General features: G+C 45.1%; 1 protein-coding gene and 1 long non-coding RNA gene across 5 annotated transcripts in view; one reads left to right on the top strand and one right to left on the bottom strand.

Annotated features, from left to right (window-relative positions):
- LOC114588810 (uncharacterized) overlaps positions 1 to 22,340 on the top strand; it is a 117,050-nt gene that overhangs the window by 82,220 nt on the left and 12,490 nt on the right. The gene's annotated exons all lie outside the window — the stretch shown is intronic.
- Positions 1,927 to 22,340, bottom strand: part of GPR50 (G protein-coupled receptor 50) — a 45,025-nt gene continuing 24,611 nt past the window's right edge. The window contains exon 2 of the mRNA XM_028714352.2: positions 1,927 to 6,748. Coding sequence (XP_028570185.2) covers positions 5,883 to 6,748 — 866 coding nt within the window. The 3' untranslated portion in view covers positions 1,927 to 5,882. The remainder of the gene's footprint in view (positions 6,749 to 22,340) is intronic.

Consider the following 22,340-nt stretch of genomic DNA (forward strand, 5'->3'; position numbering starts at 1 on the left):
TTTCTTAAAATTATTACACAGATGGTATCACACTCCTTTGCAAAGTTAAAAAAATGTTTTCTTCTATATCACCTAATTGTTGGAGGGGTTGCAATAAACTTTGTACATATTTTCATTTAGGGTAGGAATGTCCATTTGTGAAAGATTTTTGGAATTTGATTTTGACAGAAATAATAGATGTTACTAAAGAAACTATTGTTTGTTGCCAAAATCTAATGTTATTGAATATTTTTGTGGATACCAATGTAAATATATTGTCAGAAAGAATGGGTCTTATATATTATCTTGGCAGCACAAATAGTAATTGCAACTCAGTGGAAACCAGCCCAAAATCTGACACTGGGCGTTTGATGCCACTCACTCTGGAATATAGATGTAGTGGAGAAGATCACACGTAATTTGAGATTTTAACAAGGTCTAGGTTCTCCAGGGACATGGGTGGCGCTGTGGTCTAAACTCTTGGGCTTGCCGATCAGATGGTTGGCGGTTTGAATCCCCACGACGGGGTGAGCTCCCGTTGCTTGGTCCCATCTCCTGCCAACCTAGCAGTTTGAAAGCATGCCCCAAAGTGCAAGTAGATAAATAGGTACAGCTCCGGCGGGAAGGTAAACGACGTTTCTGTGCGCTGCTCTGGTTTCAGCATTCCGTTGCGCCAGAAGCGGCTTAGTCATGCTGGCTACATGACCCGGAAAAACTGTCTGCAGACAAAACGTTGGCTCCCTCGGCCTGTAAAGCGAGATGAGCGCCGCAACCCCAGAGTCGTCTGCGACTGGACTTAACTGTCGGGGGTCCTTTACCTTTACCTTTAGGTTCTCCAGACACCTTTTATAAGATTTGAAATTCTTTACAACATATACAACATTGCTTTCTTTTTTTTTTTTTTTTAGAATAAATGTTTATTAGCTTTGTAAGAAAAAAGTAAAAAAAAAAAGAGAAAATAAAAAGAAGAAAAGAAAAACAGCAATAATGTATTATTATTGATGTATTATTATTATAACATATACAACATTGCTTTCAATACAATCCTTGTCACAAGCCTGTCAAATCCGGAACTAGGCTTGATAATCTGATGAAGTTGACAGTCTTTACTTAGACTTTGCTATTCTTTTTTTTTTTTTAATAATCTTTATTAATTTTCCAAAAAGGTTACATAAAGTAAAAAACAAACAAACAAGAAATCAAAACTCAAGAACATAAAAACATACAACACACAGGAAAAAGGAAAAAGAAAAAGATATTCACCTTTTCACGCTTATTTTCAATAACTTCTTTTCACAACTTCCCCACATCTCCTCCTATTGTTTTCCAACTCCAATTTATTTATTCTAGCAAGTTTTTCCCCTAAACATCCTGTACCTTATTTTATTAAAATTACTTAACCCTAATTTAATTAGATTCATTTTAGTTATGAAGTTATACTTTAGTTCATTATTGTACTTTAACATTTTATTAGCGTATATACCTTAACCCTCTATATAGAAATGAAAGAACAAACAAAGATATAAGCATAGATCTAAAAAAGAGATACCTTTCCTAAGATTGCCACTATTTCCCTCCCACGGATTCCCCATTCTTATAATGCTAATCTTTATTCTATAGAAAATAAAAAAAAAGAAAATTCCAAGCCCCCTTCGGACTGTTAAATCCCACCCTTCTCCCCCCGGTTTCAATCCTTAATCAAAGTACATTTAGTCCATCTTTTTAGCCTGGTGATCTCACGTCCGAGGCACGCAAATCTCTCACAATTCCTTTCAGCCGATTTCTTTGGAAGTCTCTCATACTTAGCTCCCAGGATCGAAGAATTATTTTCTCAATGCTGGCCGTGGTTCTTTCAGCTGGGCCTGCTTGCTTGTAACCAGTATTCCAACGCTGTTTCATAAGTCTATATGTCCCAAATAGTCCTGTTTTCACCTTGGTCAGTTTAGGTTTCTTCTTAGCAGGTCTCAGTCTCTCTTCTCTCTTATGTAATGTCTCGGCCTTCGCTTCCTTCAGCTCCTCTTGCTTGGCAGGTGTCTTTTCCTCCTCAATCTTAGGTTCTTTTCCTTGTCCAGCTGCCTGTGTTTTGAACAGCGAGTCCCTTTCCAAGTCAGTTAGTGTATTTTCAGATAGCTTCGGGTTTGGTGGGCTCGTAGACAAAACAAGGCCTTTCTCATTCATCTGTAACAATTTTCCCACGAGGGAGGTCAGCTTCTCCAAGCCAGCACGTATTTCCTGTATTCCTTGTTTTAGTTCCATTCTTGCAATGTCCAAGAATCCCCTCTAGAGGGATTCTGGTTACTTAGTAATCTTTCCCTCTCCGATCCAAAAGTCAAATTTGTTTGTAACAATCTTTCCTTATTTGCAATATTTTGTAACGATTTAGTCGGTTAAAGTTTCAATTTTCAGTTCTTTCAGCTTTGACAGCTAGTTTGACAGCTGTCAAAAGTATCTATGTCTCAGCAGGCTCTTAACTCGGGTTGCTCCCGGGCTCGAGTAGGGTGGTACTTTATTCAAACAAAGTATTCTCTTGTCCTCCAGCACCTTAGCTTAGTTCTTTTTAATCCGTGAGGTTTATATCTTTTATCCAATCACACAAGTTTTTCCCGCAACTTTAGTTGACAGGTCCTTGCTTTGCACTGTTAACAATATGGAGGAGACGGACTTCCCTTTTTTTTCGGCTCCCCCGTTCGTACCAAATCCAAACCGAAAAATTTATAATCCAGTTTTCAAATTACTCACGGGTTGTTGCTCTTGCTTTTAAGTCCAAATTTAGCAGGAAGAAGTCAGCGCTGACTGAAGAATGGCATGCGGCTTCGCTCAGCAGGGGGAGCGGAGGACTCACAGCACCACGCCGCTCCCTGGCACCCGATCCGTAGCCTTTAAAAAGGCTCTTTCACGAGTCGGGGGGCGCTTACGGTGCCCGCCGAGTCACCATGTCCACGGCCTCCGTGTCCGTGGTTTTTGAGGGTCCCCGTGTCGCTGGCACGGTAAGACCCGATCCCCTGCTGAGCCGATTCCCTCCGGAGCTCGGAGGGAATCCGCCATTAGCCAGTCGCGCCAACCCGGAAGTCTGCTTAGACTTTGCTATTCTAACTCATGTGCAACTACTCATTCTGCATGCCTATTTTATGGTTTTGTTTTCATATTTTAATTTTTGTCTGTTGTTATAAATGTCCTTTCTGTTTGAATTACATTGGGGAGGGTTCAGTCTCCCCTTCATTCAGCCTCTGGTTCCATTAATTATCACCCCTTGCTGAGGCAAATTGCATTTTTTAAAGAAACAAAAAACAAATACACCATTTTGCAGGCTAGATAAGACGTATTTAATATCACCTGCAGTTTGCCCTTGTGTGTGTGGCTGTAAACCAGTTCAAAATTCAAGTTTTAGTAAGACTGCTGTATTGCAGATTATATATCTATATGGACAAAGGGGAGGCTGGTCGGGCAAAAGATTCCTGCACTGTAGGGAGTTGGGCCAGGGGGGTCTTGTGGTCCCTTCTAACTCTACAGTTCTATAAGTCTAAGGTGAGGTAGAGCCCTACCGTTATTTTTTCTGCACTCTAAAAATCCAAACCTCTGTAGCAATGCCATATTCATAAATTTCCTATAACTGAGGGTAGAGTGCCAGCAAATTTGTCAATTTGAGTTTCACTCTGTTCTTCAGTTCTGCAGCCTCGTTCAAGTTTCCACATTTTCAAATCAGCTTCAGCTGCTTTAAAAGAAAAGTCCTCATGAGAATTCATCAGCCTTTTTTGTGTGTGAGCTTCTCCTAATATACATTTCTTCCTATGGGAAAATAACTGCTCTCCAATTGTACAGCAATTTCTCCCCAATTTCTGATTTTTGTCAATCAGAATTGATCTCAACTGATTAATTCAACCAATTTGTTGATTAAACATTGGAGAGCTATCTAGACTTCTGGTCTTTCCCAAATGATAGGATTTCCCATACCTGGGCTTGCAGAGAGAGGGCACAGTGTTGCTTAGGAGAAAGACACACATCACAGAAAGCAAGACAAATGACCTCCAGATGTTGCCAGGACTACAGCATCCTAGAAATTCATTGTCCTGGCTGGTGCTGATGGGAGTTGGAGTCCAGCAACACCTGCAGATTCCTCGCCCTGGATATAAAGAGAGAACCCACAGCATAACCCTCAGCTGCCAGTGAACCTCAATTATTCTGGAACTTGTCGTGCTAGGTATTCATACCAGCAAATCATATGCCAGCCCAGTCACTGGTCTTCCCTTTCCCAGCATTCCTCTGGTGGGAGGGCTGGCTGGCTTTCTTTATATTTACATGCAGTGCATGGGCAATCATGCAGATATGCATTCATCCATCTGTGGCTTTATTTTGTTCTCCAAGTGCAAACTCCACTCCCACCCCAATGCAAACATGGTCCAAGGATTAGGGGAAGGGCCAGCCAATCTGTGCCACACAAAGCTGCTTTTTGTTTCAAACTTTCTAAATTGACTCTTCCCTCCCCTGCTGGGGCTGAATTAGACACTTGAGGAATAGGTACATTCTGATGGACCGCCACAGGTCCTGCTGTTCTAAACATGTCACTGCTGTATTCACATTTAAATAGCAACCCATCAACCGCAGGTTAAAAACTGATTTGCTTTGCTTTTTGCCCTGCTTTTTGGTTAAGACACTTTAATTTTTAACAGCACAGGCATACCTTTTTTTGTTTTTTTGCTATTTCCTTAAAAAATAGGCACACTTAAATAATACATTGCAAAAGGTTTGTTCTTAAGAGCATATATAATAAAACAGCCTTTCTACAGGTGAGCTCATCCTCACTGTTTTACTGTACAAGCCACTGTTCTGTGCATACCTCTGTATTGGAAAAGCTGAGAACAGTGGCTCATACAGAAGCCCAATGGGCAGCCTCCTTCCAGGATGATTGCTGTGAGGTTACATGAGCCCTTAATGGTCTGTAATTCACCTTGCATGCCACATTAGCAGCCATCTCATGGCACACTAATGTATCCAGCCTGGCAAGGACACAGCTCTTTGTTGCTAAGCTTTAAAGAAGAATTGCTGGAGATATATCATCAGGTTGGTGGCAAAACACTGGTTAACACATACAGTAATCTAATATAGCGCAAAGTTGGTCATGCGGCCTAGAGCTTTTGCACACTCCAGCAGAGGCACATCAGAAGGAGCAGAGCGTGGCACATCTGTCGGTAGAACACTACAGAGAAGGACAATGCACAAAGTAGCATATTCTCAAGGCTGTATGCACCCTTCTAGGAATGCTTCTTGTCTTAGGGAGTCATCGCATATGTGCAGCACACGCATCCCAGATCGATCAGGCACACTGTGGAAAGCAGCATTGAAGAGAACAACAAGACAGGCAAGCACCATCCTGCAAATCTTTACACAAATCCATGACTTCAGTGGGAATGTGAATGAGGTGTGTGTGTGTGCATGCACGCACATGTGTGTGTGCACTAATGCTGAGAGAGGATAAACCCACAGGTCAGTGGCAGAGCACATGCATTGCACGCAGAAGGTTCAATCCCAGGCATTGTTCGCTGAAAGGGTGGGATAGACCTCTTGGCCCCAGATGCTGAAGAGTTTGGTCAGCCAGAGCAGAGAGTCCTGGCCTGGATAAAAGGGTGCAGTTGAGCTTAAGGCAGTTGCCCCAAGGCAACCTTGTAAGCTGGTGGCCAAAGAAGGCTTCTTGCTTCAAAAGTGTATGCTCTTTCTCAGCAGAACCTAGGAAACCATAAGCCGACTCTCACAAAGCATAATAACAAGCCCATTGTTTGAAGAGAGAGAGAATGAGACAGAAGGTGGTGGAATCATTTGTACGAGTCAAATTTGGCCCTTGTGATAGCATGTAGAAGATGAGCTTTACATAGTGCATATGGACAGAGCGGAATAAATAGTCCTTCTATTTACAATACTATTTCAGCCTGGTTGTTGTTTGTTCCGGCCGGGGATGGCTTGCTTTTAACCCCCTCCGTCCCACCTTTCGAGGCATCGAGAAAGAGCAGGCGTGGACTCCAGAGGCCAAGGAGGATTCTCTTGTACTCCTTCCGGAAATTCTGGTTGAGAATGCCGTATATCACGGCATTGAGGCAGCTGTTAAAGTAAGCCATGAAGTAGCTCACCACAAAAAGCCACTCTGGAATCTGCGGGATGATCTTCGAAGGGTTGATGGAGACCGCCAGGCCAATGAAGTTTAATGGCCCCCAGCACACTGCAAACAGGACAAAGACCACAAACATGGTCAGGAAGTTCCGCACGTCAGCCGTACGCACTTTCTGCTTGCAGTCATGCCTCACCCGGTGCTTGACCTGGATCACGAGGATCCAGATCCGAAGGTAGCAGAAGGTCACGATGGAGAGAGGGATGATGAAATGGACCACCACCACAGTGATGGTGTACGACATGCTCACCGTCTGAGCAAAAGTGCATGAATAAATCCTCTGGTCATACTGCAGGGAGCCCACAAAAAGGTTTGGCAGGATAGCCACCAGGGTCAGCAGCCACGTCAGGCAAAGGTAGCCGCAGGTGTTCTTCAGGTTGAAGAGCTTGTCATACTGGAGGCTGTGGCAAATGTAGCAGTACCTGTTGATGGCGATGGCTGTGATGTTGAAGATGGAGCCAATCACGCTGAGGCCCATGAAGAAGCCGCTGATCTGGCAGTGGATGTCGCCCATGGTCCATTCATTGTGGAAGATGGCGGTCAATATAAGAGGGTAGGGATAGACAGCCACCACCAGGTCTGCCACAGACAGGCTGACCACAAAGATATTGCCTGGGTGGGGGTGGGGAGAGAGATGAAGAAATAGTTAAACCCCTGGCTTGTGTAAATATTAATATCCAAAGAACATCTGACCCGGCTTTCAGGGCACACCACCAGCTTACAGAAGAGTTCTGAAGCATAAAATTGCACCAGATTTAAACTTCAGCCACTGGTTTAAAACTGGTAGCAGCTAATAAAAATTGTACGGTATTTGTTTCTCTGACTTTCAAGTTGTGGAATGAAGAGGCCAGACGAGAAATGCACTGTTATGGGAATATAGCTCTGTAGTGGTAATCTTGGGCAGGAGTAGGGAAGAATTCTATTCAATACAAAGTGATCAATTCAATCAACTGCAAATTCCTCCACTCCCTTGGGCACCCAGATCACTCCAGTTGGGTATTTCTGATTCCTTCCATTGGCTTGCCAAATGGATCCATTCCAAGAATCTGAAAATATAAGTTCTGAGTTGAAATTGTTATTTAGAAGCCACACTGGTTTTGTAAACACACACACACACACAGGTTTTGAAAAATGCGGGCCAAGAACTAATAAAAATATATAGAAAGGTCAACTGAGTTTAAGAAAGCAAAGGGGTAAAAGCTAAGAAAGTGGAAAAGTAAATATTTAGCGTGGTTGGGGAGGCAATAAAAGTGTTCTGCAAACAGATAATAGAATTTGGCATACAGACAGAAATAAGCCTGCCATATGCTCCTGTAGCCCCAGAAAGATAAACACGAGAATCTTGTTGTGGACTATAACTTTGAAAAATTTACAGAAAACATATTTATCTCCAGATCCTTCCCATCACTGATCTTCACTTTCCTGCTACCCACACATTTCAAGTATTCAGCTGGGAAAGAACTATAAAGTTCCTTCCGTTGTTTGGGAACACAACAACAAGGAAGCCACAACAGTTCCGATCTTGTGCTGTTGGGTGTGCAGATGGATAAGGACGTAGGAAGCTGCCTTATACTGAGACTACGGGGCCCTTCTAGCTCAAGCAAGTCTACCCTGATCATCAGCTCTCCAGGGTTCCAGGCAGCGGCCTCTCCCATCCCTACCTGGAGGTGTCACAGACTGGGCCAGGGACCTTCTCAATGCAAAGAAGATGCTCTACCACTGAGCTATGGTGCTTCCCAGGGTGTGTATGTGAGAGAAGAAGTAGCCCAGCTCAGGAGGAGATAAGTTCGGGAGAGTGTAGAGAGAATTAGGCTTTTCCAGGGCAGACCCAACATATTGTGCCGTCTGAAGCAATAAAGAAGTCAGGCTTGCTACACTAGCAGGCCCTCCCACTCATTCCGTTGAGTGGAGCTGTAGACTTCTGCCCTAAAGTCCTCCTGCTCAGATGAGCAGGTGACAACAAAGGCTGCAAGGTTTTTTAGCTGGGGCAATCAGAATAAGATCCACTATTTGACTATTGATTCAAAACCCTAAAGTGTATTTTATATAACTGACATTTTGATTTCTACTCTTTGTATATCGTATTGTTGTTTTATTGCTTTGGCCGATGGCTGAACACAAATAAAGATTCATTCATTCATTCCTGCTCAATGCCCTGGGAGGTGGCACGTGAGGACTTTCTAGGGCTCTGGTCTATGTCACTATCAAAAGGATAGGCAAATCTGTCAAATTTTTCCAATCTGGTAGCCAGAAGTAGAGAAGGCACAAGATACTGTTCTGTTGCAGAGGCAGAATACAATTCTTCAAGTATTTATCCTAGGCCTAACCAATCTAGAGGCTTCATTCAGCCTCCCAATCAATCACAGAGGCTGTTCCACAATGATGAGTTACACAGAGGTCTTAGCCTTTGGCAGAACTCACCAAACAAAGGCCTCAACCTCGGACCTCACAGTTCCCTGTTCAAGGCAGAGGAAACCCCTGACTGCATCTAGTGTAACACTGCAAATGTTTAACCTGGCAGAGGGCAAACGAGAAGCAGAGATTCACAACCACTTGAAGATAATGCTCTTTCTTATTCAAACACTGCAATCTGTCAATGGACACTGAGAAAAGTGAGACTGGCATGTGGGATTTCCTAGTACATAGCGCTGAAGTGAAACACGAACGGGCACTGAGGAAGTACTTGTCACTTGAGAGGCAACCAACCATTAAATTCATGGGATCACATGCCATTCATCACCATCAGAATGACTGAAGGCAGCATACAAGGAGCATTCGCAAGAAGCTGACATAACGATGAAGGTTTGCTACAGCAATCCATTTGGCACTGACAACACTCTCTATAAATTCTGCTCAAATGAGAGTCTGGAATGACCATGTGGTTATGAATGTTCTGCACCACCTGCAATCTCTGGCAAGCAGTAGCAAGATTCCAGGGGTTCCATGCATTCACCCAGGGTTGTGTTTCTACTGGGAAAATCAAGGCACAGCAAAATCTAATGCCTTTAAGAAATATAGGGTTTATTTTACACATATTTAACACCTGAAGTCTTCCATGGAGGGGGTGCAGAACATTATGCCCCAATAGTGTCTCTTGTTGCCCCTCCCATAACTTCAGCAAGCTTAACTTCAAACCAGCAGTCAGTGACGGTTTCTGGTCTTCTGTAAGAAGCTGGTAATGCCATAGATCTAGAGTACCAGAGTCTGTTAATGAAAAATTGAAATTAATAAACAGCAGTCTAAATCACAGAGCCTAGGGCTTGCCGATCAGAAGGTCGGTGGTGTGAATCCCCGCGACGGGGTGAGCTCCCGTTGCTCGGTCCCTGCTCCTGCCAACCTAGCAGTTCAAAAGCACGTCAAAGTGCAAGTAGATAAATAGGTACCACTCCAGCGGGAAGGTAAACGTCGTTTCCGTTATCTGCTCTGGTTCGCCAGAAGCGGCTTAGTCATGCTGGCCACATGACCCGGAAGCTGTCTGCAGACAGACGCTGGCTCCCTCGGCCTATAGAGCAAGATGAGCACCGCAACCCCAGAGTCGTCTGCGACTGGACCTAATGGTCAGGGGTACATTTAACTTTACCTTTTAGTATTTAGATAACATTTGGCACATGGGGGGGGGGGGGGAATGCAAGCTGCAGAACTGTGCCAGACTAGGAATTCCTGGGTTAGTTTATGCAAACCAGCCTGGCCAGGCTAGCTAAGTGCAAAGCCTTTGAGAAACAGTGGGCCATTAAAAGGGCATTTGGCAATGCAGAAAGCTACCATTCTGAGGAGTGGACAAAACCAGGAGATCTGGGAGGTTGCCAAGGTGACAGGGGTCATGATGTCACAAAAACAGGTGTCCTTTTTGAAATCTAAAGATGTTCTGAGAACAAGGAGGAGGAAGTGGGCAAAAGTAGCTCTAGCTGGAGAGGCTGCACCGAGAGACCAGGTGCCATGACTGACTGCAGCTCTGGAGCCAAGCTTGCTGAAGCTATGAGAGGGACAATGAGAGACATTATTGGGGTATAATGTTCTGCGCCCCCTCTACTGAAGACTTTAGGTGCAAATACGTTTAAAATAAGCCCCATATTTCTTAAAGGAACTAGCCTCCACTGTGACTCAGTTTCCCCAATGGAAACGACAACCCTGGCTGAGTGCATGGAACCCCTGGAATCTTGCTGCTGCTTGGCAGAGATTGCGGGTGACAAGAAACCTTCGTAACAATATGGGAGAAAACCCCATTGACGTTTGCTCTGATTCAGCGGTAAATATTGTGTTTCCCTGGGAGAAAGCAACAAGACTGGATGAGCCCTAAGTCAGGTTGCTGGTGGATCTTGCCCACTGCTGGGTACCCCCCAAGTGGCAGAAGCTCTCTCTCTAGAAGCAAGGACTAGAAAATACTTCTGCTGCATAACTTATGGCAGCCTTGCCCAGGAACACCACAATGTGTCTTATGTGCCTCATGATGGACTGATAGGGCAGGCAGACCTGCAGAGGCTGCAGACAATGAAAGGGAATGTAATTTTCTGAACTCTGAAAGTGTTAAAGGTTAGAAATAATGCTGTCACCTGAGTTCACAGTTACATTTCTCAACATATGAACTTTTCCTACTCAGCTGTGTTACAAATCTTGCAGCATTCCCTCCCTCCCCCACCCCAAAAAAGTTCTTGCACTTAGAATTTGGAATCAAAGAATTACAGAATCATAGAGTTGGAAGGGACCCTGAGGACCATCTGGTTCAACCCCTGCAATGCAGGAATATGCAGCTGCCCCATACAGGGAACGAGTCTTTCTTTCTCTGGTGTCTTCAGTGTTGCACTGGTAACATCTTAATGCCAGGGACACTTGGGAATGTTGTTTTATAGGGCTTCTAAGAGCTTAGTACAGGCAAAGGCAAACTCCAGCCCTCCAGATGTTTGGAACTACAATTCTCATCATCCCTGACACTGCTCCTGTTAGCTAGGGATGATGGGAACTGTAGTCCCAAACATCTGGAGGGCTGGAGTTTGTCTATGCCTGGCTTAGTATTTGCAACAGGAATCTTAAGGCTTACCCACACTTCTGCTTCTCCCGTGCCTAGAAGGCATGGGATCAAGCAGTTTCCCACTTGTCCCTGCCACTTCCTTTGGGAAAACTGCTCTGTAGCACCGAATTGGAGTAAGCGTCATCTGGGGGAAATCCGATTGATGCTTGCTCTGATTCAGCCTTAAGGTAGGGGTTTCCTGTTAAATAGAGGGAATGATGGATGAAGGACACAGCTCTGTTAGATTCACAACTCTTTATTACAGCAGTTAGAACTGCTCCTGGAGACAGACAGACTTGCATATGTATATGGCTGTTTTATATAATACTAAGTATTGAGAACTGAGTGAGAACTGCAGCTACTCTTAATACATAACATTTTCCAGGGGAAAGTAGAAATTTGGATGAGCCCTCAGAGACCAGGGCTCATTGTTCCTGAGCATTCACATTACAACATGCAACATGCAAGGAGCCTTGAAACATGTAATTCCCATGGCGCCTGTTGATCAGTGAGCACTCGCAAGCCCTGGGAAGATTGCATTTCCCAACGTCTGTGTGCTTGTGGTTCTACTAGAGCAGCACTGAAGGCATTCAGGGGCAGGGGATGTTGTGAGTATTCCTAGTTACCACTGCCAGATGATAACTGGAAGGGAAAGAGAAAGGGGTGGGGCAATGTAAGTTTGGAACTGGCTAAGAAGTTTTTAGAACTGTTCTCCCAGGGGGTGTGCCCAACAGAAGTTAGATTCAGCACACACACACACACATGAGAAACTTCAGCTCATCACTGCTATGCAAGTTTAATATACTGTATTTTTTGTTCTATAAGACTCACTTTTTCCCTCCTAAAAAGTAAGGGGAAATGTGTGTGCGTCCTATGGAGCGAATGCAGGCTGTGCAGCTATCCCAGAACCCAGAACAGCAAGAGGGATTGCTGCTTTCACTGTGCAGCGATCCCTCTTGCTGTTCTGGCTTCTGAGATTCAGAATATTTTTTTTTCTTGTTTTCCTCCTCCAGAAATTAGGTACGCCTTGTGGTCTGGTGCGTCTTATAGAGCGAAAAATATGGTACTTGAATTCAGGCAAATAACCCCTTTCCTTGCAGGAGATTTCCATTGGGAAACAACCCTTAGAAACATTTCAGGGTTGGGCCATCTCAACTGGAACAGCTCCCTCTAGGAAAAGTCACATGCATTTGGTGTGAAACCTAAGCTTATTTTGATGGAACACAGCTGCCTCCTGGACCAAAACCAGTATCTTCTCAAATCCATTGGAATCACAAGTGTGACATCTGTAACTGAAGACATAGGAGGAGGCAGGTTTTCCCACCAGCATCTTTGGGATCTCTAGGGACCAGCAAGGCATTGCTAGGCTGGTAGCCATGCCCCCCACCACCACCTCTGCCCAGTGGTGAGCAAGGGTCCCTTTATAGGAAGAAGCAAAGCAGCCCTGAGTGGAACTTCCTTTTCCCTATATTGCCTCAGGCCACTGATGTGGTTGGCTCCAGAGGCATTTGGGGGAAATGGAGATGGGAGGCAGCTGTATTTTCAGCCAGCACGTTTCTCTGTGGCATACACATTGCCCTGGTAAAAAAGTTTTTTTAAAAGGGAGGAGGAGGAGATTGATAGGCAGAATCAGCTCCCAGTGACCTCTCCTATGTTCATGGGTCTCGGCACCTGCCTGATCATGTCAGATGCTGGCACCAGGCCCGCGACAGGCCCACTTCTCCTAGCCCTTGGTTCTCCCTGGTATGAACCAGCAGAAGAAAAGATCATTGCGCTTAGACTTTCACGTGTCTCTGGCAGCTCCTTGAGTGGGCAGGGAACTCATGTCATGTGTCTTCTTTTACTAGATGTTATGAAGAATACGTGGGGAGGAGATGTGGGGCTGCTGCTCTCAAGGGCAGCCACGTAATCCTTGTATGGCTGTTACATATCATGTCTTGAACTCATTAGATATTATATATAAGCAGACGAATAGTAAAGATGTGTTACGGAAATTACGGGGGGGGGGGGGCACATCTTTAAAGTTGTTAACAGTTACAAATATTATGCCAGGATGTATCCTTTCAACTTGACAGCTCAGGGGATATACCTAGCTTTATGAATCATATAAAATCAACCCCTTTGCCAAGTTCCTCCATTCCAACACCATTTTGTCCTTGGAAAAAGGACTCTTTCCCTGTATACACACCTCCTACCCCAGGAAATGCCCAGAGGTGACGATTGCTGGGCTCATTGTTCTCCAAGGGAAGCCTAATCCCATCACCAGACCTGCCAAGGGGTCCAGACATGCAAAGGAAGTTCTATTGTACTTTGGGTGATGGGACTTCAGAGGTGTTTGCCTATGCTAATCTTATACCTGGGTCTTGCCCTGACATGTCTGCTTATGCTAATCTTGTACCAAGGACTGGTTTGGACTTATTTGCCAAGGTTAAACTAGTGTAACCCCTGTCTACCCCTCCCCTTTTGTGACATGTCAGTGATGTGGCAATAATGTATCAATGATGCTAAACGAACTGTATTCTGGGATATGGTGGGAAACTTTTTAAAGTCCTTGTCACCCCATCCTCAGGGTTCAAAATCCCTCTTTGAACCTGTTGCGCAATAAACTTTGGTCTACAGATATTTGTTCCGGTTGGTGCCTGGACTCCTTCCTTTATTCTGTAGGGACCTGTGGGCTCTGCCCGACCAGCTGGGTGACTGAGCAGCCTCGCACCTAGATTTTCCCATTACAGATGCATTGCCAATATTTGGCCAAAACATGATGTTCAGATGAACCACTGAGGACTGGGATCATGGGAAGCTGCCATATACAGAGTCAGACTATTAGTCCATCCAACTCATTATTATCTACACTAAATGGAAGCAGCTCTCCAGGGTTTCAGAAGGACATTCCCACCCCTACCTGGCGATACTGGGGATTGAACCAGAGACCTTCTGCATGCAAAACAAATGCTCAACCTGTTTTCCCCAAATTAAAAAAAGGTAAAGGGACCCCTGACCATTAGGTCCAGTCGTGACTGACTCTGGGGTTGCGGCGCTCATCTCGCTTTATTGGCTGAGGGAGCTGGCGTTTGTCCGCAGACAGCTTCCAGGTCATGTGGCCAGCATGACTAAGCCACTTCTGGCGAACCAGAGCAGCGCACAGAAATGCCGTTTACCTTCCCACCAGAACGGTACCTATTTATCTACTTGCACTGGCATGCTTTCGAACTGCTAGGTTGGCAGGAGCAGGGACTGAGCAACAGGAGCTCACCCCATCGCGGGGATTCAAACCGCTGACCACCTTCTGATCGGCAAGTCCTAGGCTCTGTGGTTTAACCCACAGCGCCACCCACTTCCCTCTTCCCCAAATTAACAACCAATTAAATGAATTATCAAACCACTTCTATTATTGTCTGCAGTCCAGCTTCTATCTAGCTTAACCAAGATATCTTTCCTGCTCCACCAAGACCATTTTCCAAACCCCTGCAGAAAGTAGTAAGTCCTGCTCAGTTTTCAGCTGGATTTGTGACATTATGACATTCCAGCAAAGGAAATTGGAGACAGCTGCATCACCTCAAACACCAGGCTGGACTCAGATGAGTGAGCCAGCACATCTCTGCTACTAATTTCTGGCTACTCTCCTGTCAACCAGATTTTTCCAATCTCCAGTTTTGTATTATTTTGACAGCCATAAAATCTGAAAAAGAAATTGTGGTTTTCTAATTAGCTGTCAGTCAAAATAGGCCTTTTTTATTATATGCTGAGCTTTGCCAAAAGGACAGAAGGACCTATTTTGACATTTTATAATAGATTTGCATATTATTTCATTTGCAGAAGTATTCATAACAATTCTGAGGAGTCCTCATAAAAATCGGATTATTTATAGGTTTCCCTTTGCTGCTGAACGGAAAGCTACAACCATCCTTTATACAGAACATAGGAAGCAGCCTGATCCTGAGAACATTGGTCCATCCAGCTTAGTACTGGCAATTCCCCACTTGAGCGGAATCAACTCATGCACTACTGCACACATGCACTGTGGCACAAAATAAATAAATGAATGCATTCAAACACAGAAGTGGTGGGAAAGAGCTGAAAAGTGCTCGTGGTTCGTAAGGAGACCCTCCCCAGAGCCTGAAGAGGATCTCAGCGAGCCAAAATTCAAGAATTAAGGGTTTAAATTCCTTTAAAAAAAAACACTTATGGGCTCCAAAATGGCATGTGGGAGCTCTCACAACTGTGGCAGCTGTTGGGCAGGAAGCTGTATTGCTCAGACACATTGTTCCCTGTCCTTTCTGGTCATCTGAACCAAAGAGCATGGAGAGCAGCTAAAAAAACCAGGTGTTTAGAGGCTTTAGATGGTGCTCATTTTACTTATGCATGCAGAGGCCCACAACATAACCCCAACGAAAGCAGGGGGAGTTGCCTGTGCTGTCTAGACACGTCAGGGTTTCTGTTATATACAGTCATACCTTGGTTTGAAGTGCTTCAGGTTGAGCGCTTTCGGGTTGTGCTCCGCAGTGACCCGGAAGTAACAAAGTGCTTTACTTCCGGGTTTCGCTGCTCGCACATGCGCAGATGGTCAAAATGACATCATGTGCATGCACAGACGTGGCGAATCGTGACCCACACAGACGCACAGACGCGGGTTGCGTTCGCTTCTGGATGCGAACGGGGCTCCGGAACAGATCCTGTTCGTATCCAGAGGTACCACTGTATTAAGATTAGCTGCAGTTCTCACTCAGGGCCACCAGTATGCAAATGAAAGATTGAGAACTGTCACTCACTGATTGGTTAGCTAGTTGGGAGTTGTTACTGTTACAAGTTACTTAGTATTATATAAAGCAGCCAGCGAGGCTGCAGTCAGTCTGATTCCATGAGCAGTTCTAACTGCTGTAATAAAGAGCTGTGAATCCAACAGAGTTGTGTCCTTCATCCATCTTTCCCACAATTTAACAGTTTCAGAAAGGGGTGTCTTCCAATCCTACGTGGATTGAAAGAAGAGGTCTTTTGCATGCAAAGAAGATAATCCACCACAGTTACACCCCATCTGTGCATCCCATCCCATCTCTATTACAATTATTTGTAATAACCATTTTATCTTCAGAACAACTCAATAAATTAGATCTGTAAAAATCAGGGATGGATATGCTAATAGATCCATGAATCAGTCAAACAAAGTCCTCTTTAAATTTATACAAAAAATAATAATACACAAAACATAAGAATAAATATTGTCAGCTCACATTAACAATAAGAATAATCCATCAGCCATCACTGATATATATTAATATACACCATCCATCTGCTCTGTTGATAATAATAATTTTTTTTTCATTGAAAAATTGCTTCCCATGAGGCATTCCAAAGCAATTTACATCTACAAAGATTACATACATAAAAGCAGTTAAAACAATTAAGAGTGGGAAACAGTGGGATGCAATCCCAAATTAATACATGCCTCTAAAGCTGCCTAAACCACCAACAGCATCTGTGGTGGAGCATAAACCACCAAAGTGGCTCATTTCGCATAGAAATCCATTCCTAATCCATCCGCCCAAAACATTTAAGCACCTTTTTGTGTATGTTTGTATTTTAAAGGACTTTTCCCCACTTGGGAATAACTGGGAGGCCAAGGCAACACTATTTAGGATGGCAGGAACCCAACACAAACAAAATGAAGCCATTTTGCTCTGTTGAGTCCAAGAATTATGCAAACCAGACAGAGGTCTTTAATTTTAGCACAAAGCCATCCCAGAGTAGTACTGGGATGCATGTTCCACGTGCTCCTCATTCCCTTTTGGATCAGTTCTGGGATCAAGGGAGGCATCAGTATTGGGTAATGCTGAGCACCTGGAAAATACGCCTTATTAAGCATTAATGGAAGTTAACCCATCGCCCGTGGTGGCTGGTGCCCGTTTGGGGCCAGTGGGGCTGAATGCAGGGAGGCAAAGAGTATGCAGAGCCAGAGCTGACAGCAGGCAGATCCAGATATTTACAACAGAGAGAGGCTGTTCTAGTTTTGTTCCCATCTTCCTCTTGTCTGAGTTCTGCAAGGGCAACACTGAGACTAAAGAAGAAGTAGCAAATGCTATCACCCCTGAACTGGCTGTAAGTCAGGAGGAAGAGAGGTGGAGGCTGACTGAGTTTGTGGGGGCAGTGCCTCATTTGCCCAAATGGACCAAGCCTCCACTGCGTATGGAGAAGCTCTTTAAGTTTAAAAGTCCTTTATGATTGCAGTGCAGAAGGATGTCAAAGACACCAGTCCGTCATCAGTGATGCTGGGGGCTGATGGAGAAGTTTCACAGACATGAACAGAAACATTGGAGAAGCAGGTGAAACTGGGAAGAAGTAGTGATGGACAGTTCTCTATTTACCTCCTCATCCAAGAGGTTTTGGTGACAAGATGAATCACCGGTGCTTTTCATACTGCTTGCTGTCAGGTCCAACTCCAATGCAGTTAAGAATAGAGCTGGCTAAAATTTGGAAAACCAAACATTCCATCCAAATTGGGTTGGGGAGCATGGTGTAAGAATCAGTGGGAGCAACCCCACCCTTTGCTAATTCCAGAGGTTGTGGGAAATGTTTTTTTTTGGGGGGGGGGGCCTTACTGGAGCTCTTCAAAGCTCCATCAAGGTAGCAGCTGCTATCTTAATGCCCCAGAATGCCCTATTTGACAAGGAACTTGCAGGGCTGAGGAGCAGGTGATGGCCTCCACAGAAAAAAGATGGCAGCCCCCAGGCGGTATCACCTGAGCCACTCTGGCCTATCAGCACAGCCTGCAGTTCTCTTCTTTGGTGCTGTTATGTATTCAGACTGGCTGCAGTTCTCACTCTGGGCCACCAGTATGCAAATGAAGGATTGAGAGTTGTTTTCACTGATTGGGTAGTTAATTGGAAATCATTACTGTTACAAGTTATTGAGCATTATATAAGGCAGCCAGCTTCGCTGTTGTTCAGAGACTCAGAGCAGTGCTAACTGCTGTAATAAAGGGCTGTGTCTGTCGCCCATCTTTCTGACTATACAACAGGTGCAAAGGTTAAATTCCAAGTTTACAAGTGGGGCACTGCCCCACCAACCTCAGTCTGTGCTTAGCCAAACCCCATCTGCCTGTTTCTTCCTTAAAGCCACCCCAATGGAGAGAGGAGGGGAGGCTGCTCCAACCAGTCCACCATTTCCACCGGGGGTGCAGAACGGGGTCTGTTTCTAACCAGCAGTTTGCAGGTGGCTGCGCCCCAGCCAGACGAGGAGAGCCAGCCACTCCTGCATGGCGCCGGGATCTGTAAGTGGTTCAACGTGCGGATTGGGTTCGGCTTCCTCTCCATGACCACCAAGGAAGGCTGCCTCAGGATAACGTGCCTTGTGTCAATGGGGGCAAATGCATTGGTTTATATAGTTGCCAGAAGAAAGGGGATGCTTCCTTAGAGTGTGTCCAAAGATTAAAATGCTACCCCTTCTAGTTTTGTATCCGTCTTAAAAATAAAATACAGTAGCATTGTTTCCCCCCATTCCCTTCTTAGATATTTAGTATGTGTAAATATCTTATGTAAATCTTTCTGGCTTATTTCCAGTTTTCCTTTTTGATGATTGTTCACAAACTTGAGGGTGTGGCAAATAGCCAAAGCATGTGGTGGGCATTTGCACCAGAGGGGCATAGAGGGGGGCACCCCCTTTGTACCTTGCCACTTTGCAACTTTGCCACATGAGAGCTGGTTAAGGGGTGGGGGGAATTTCCCCTATGTTCCTACAACCAATGAGCGAATTGGACTTCTGAAACAACAGTGATTTATCTGCAAACCAAGAGGAACAATGTTCTTGGGGGGGGATGTTGATTGCAGCTTCTTCTACCCACTAGTTTGCAGAATTGTTTTGGAAATTCTTTAGGTCAGTCTCCCAGGTCTTTTTTTTAAATGACAAGACGGTTTCTAAAACTCTTCAGCTTGGTCTTGCAAGTAAATCCCTGCTTGGAATTGGCAATATGATTACCATTTTAGACAGTGATGGACACTATGCATTAGGGCAAGCAGTGTGCATTGCAGTCAGCACCAAGTCTGCACTCAGGGTCACTGTGGAATAGGGAGCACTGGATATATTGGGGGTGGGAAGGGTGGGGGGATGATGACGACTTCTTGCGTGGCTACATTATTGTGTACTAGGAGACAAAACGAACGTAACTCCCATGTTTACTGCTAGCGACCAAAGCTTGTTTTGTGTCAAATTCTTTGACTTTTTATGAAGCAGGTGGGTGGATGGGTGAGAGAGGGTGGGGATGAGAGGGTGACTGTGTGGGGTTCTTTTTAAAAGGGGGGAGGGTCATGTCTGAGCTGCAGGACTCTGTTCAAGCAAGCAGCTATCCTGCTGATTATGTCTGGTGGCAACGTCAATAATCCCCACGACTGCATTCCCCTCCCCTTCACTATTTTCATTTTTGTACCAGTTTTGGAAAACGATGGAAACAAATAAAGAATATGGATCATTTTTTAAAAAAACCACCACAAGGCGCAGCCCTTTACTGTCACTTTCCTCCTTCTCCTTAGTCTCTGTTTTGCCCCTGTAGAACACAGCAGGGAGCACAACGGGGGCAAAACTAGAATGAGCCCGTTCCACCTGCCATTGGTCCACCTACCATGGGGCTCCCTGTCTTCTGGCCCTTCAAGTCCCAATACGCACCAGTCAGCAGCCACGGTCTCACACATCACTTGGGATTCCTCTCCGAGGAGCTGCTTGCAGATTTGAGCCTTGGCACCTGCACAGCATTCTAGTGCAAGACCTCATTCCCTGACAACTCCCTTACAGATGGCAGAAGGTCATTCAGCAAATGAAAACCCCCAACATTCCTGCCTCAAAGGTAAAGGGACCCCTGACCATTAGGTCCAGTCATGACCAATTCTGGGGTTGCGGTGCTCACCTCGCTTTATTGGCTGAGGGAGCCGGCATACAGCTTCCGGGTCATGTGGCCGGCATGACTAAGCTGCTTCTGGCGAACCAGAGCAGCACACGAAAACGCCGTTTACCTTCCCACCGGAGCGGTACCTATTTATCTACTTGCACTTTGATGTGCTTTCGAACTGCTAGGTGGGCAGGAGCAGGGACCAAGCAATGGGAGCTCACCCCGCCATGGGGATTCAAACCACCGACCTTCTGATTGGCAAGTCCTAGGCTCTGTGGCCACCCACGTCCCACATTCCTGCCTTAGCTACCAGAAAGTGGTAGTTGTTGGCTTATTAGGGCAGAAGGCAATGGCAGCTTTTCCCACCCAAGCCATTACTAGTGGTCAAAGCCTTCTAGAGCATTTGCTCTCACACACACAACCCAATGTATCTCCATGGCTGGGAATGAGAAGCTTTTGGGTCATTAGGTAGGACAGAAGAATTTCCCACAAGTGAGAGATGGGTTAAGTATTCAGGGGCCCTGTGTTGCCTTTCTGATATCTGTTTCTCATATTACAGTAAGTGTCAAGAGCCATGCCAGTGACACACACACATAGCTTGACTGCTGCTGCTGCTGCACATGTGCTTCGCACATGAAAGATCTACACAGCCTAATTTCAGATGTCTTGCTTCATGTGTTGCAAGGAACAGCAGTGGGTGTGAATGTGGACAATAACAAAGTGGTGGCTGCCAGGGCTCCACGGAAAGTGCTGTGCTCCTGAAATGCTGGTGGGGGTTCCTCTCCTGCTCCACAGAAAGTTGGAAAGTAAATATGCTGGTGGCAATCCAGTGTGTGTGTGAGGCCAGGACCGCCATAGCAAAAAGGAATGGGGGGAGTTCTTCACAACAGTCCCCAAAGCATTTGAAGAAGGAGACCAAGGTCCCTGAGGAGCCAGGATGCAGTGGGATAGGAAAGCGCAGAAGAAAGGCTTGTCCCTTGTCTTCTCATCCTGCAGAAGATGAATCACCTTCTGAAGGTGATCAGATTTGAGATAGCCTTGCCCAGGCATAGGCAAACTCGGCCCTCCAGATGTTTTGAGACTGCAACTCCCATGATCCCTAGCTAACTGGACCGGTGGTCAGGGATGATGGGAATTGTAGTCCCAAAACATCTGGAGGGCCGAGCTTGCCTATGCCTGGCCTTGACTCTTCTTCTGACAGATCTTGCCATGCTCAATGACTGTTCCTCACCAAGTGGTATTCAGATGCATTCATTAGCTGCAATCTTGCTCCTCCTCCATGCATTCAGTCAACCTTTGGGAAGATGGTTTGAAAAGATGTACTGGTGTTTTGCAAACAAGTGAATTTCATTCTGTGCCCTTCTGCATTTGTGAGTTTGCACCGCTTCTCGTTTTCATCATCTACAACTGATCTTGCTTATTTTTGATGTGTGAGAGTTTTTTTAAAGCAGGCTTTAGGGGTTTTTGCTATTTATATATTGATTCTAAATTGCTTGTATGTAATTGATTTAATTACGTGCTACTTTGATAGCACAGCACTGAAAAACAATATATCCATTCTGTAAGCATATTAGAACTGTAGTTACAAGTGAATTAAGTGCAGGCACAGGGTGGGCAGAGGAGTCAATAAAGTTTTTCTCATACCAGTGACTTTGTTAGACTTACTTGCAAGGGCAGGGCAGACAGTATTCTCCACATTTGAAGCACGGGATAAAACAGTCTGTAACAGACCAAGTTATGAGACCAGGTTAGCAAGAGCTTCTCTCTATCTCACTCGGCAAGTGGGAAAGCCCAGTCTAACTCACTTTACCTCCAGCTTGTTTCGAAGCTCACATGAGAAGCTGAGCTTGGGAACATGCCTTCAGGAACTGAGAATGGAATCCTTTTTAGGGATCAGCCAGTCAGTCATGCAGAGTAAGCCCCCGGCTTTGATTCTGGTTTCCCTTTCTGAGTAACTCAATCTTCCGCCAAGGATCTTATTGTCCAGTGAAGAAGAGAAGCAAAGTTTGCTGGGAAAGCTGTATCCTTCCCTTGCTCCTAAGCATCCTCTTTTTTCTTTTCTTTTTTTGAAGTGGCAACAACCATTAAATAAGAAAACTGCCCACCCCCTACTTTCCCTGCACATAAACAGTCCACCCAGAATCTTAGGCTCCCTCTTAAGCCTTTTCTGCCAGTCGTGGATTAATGTTCCTTGGAAGAGAAGGGTTCTCATGTGCTTGGAGCTGTGTTTTGAAGCAAGGAAAGCTGGACAAGGAATGCCACTGTTGCATGCACTCCAATCTCCAAGCAGTGAGATACTTTTGAGGTGCCTGCACAGACCTAGGGTT

This window comes from Podarcis muralis, chromosome Z, assembly GCF_964188315.1.
Source record: "Podarcis muralis chromosome Z, rPodMur119.hap1.1, whole genome shotgun sequence".
In the NCBI taxonomy this organism is placed as follows: Eukaryota; Metazoa; Chordata; class Lepidosauria; order Squamata; family Lacertidae; genus Podarcis; species Podarcis muralis.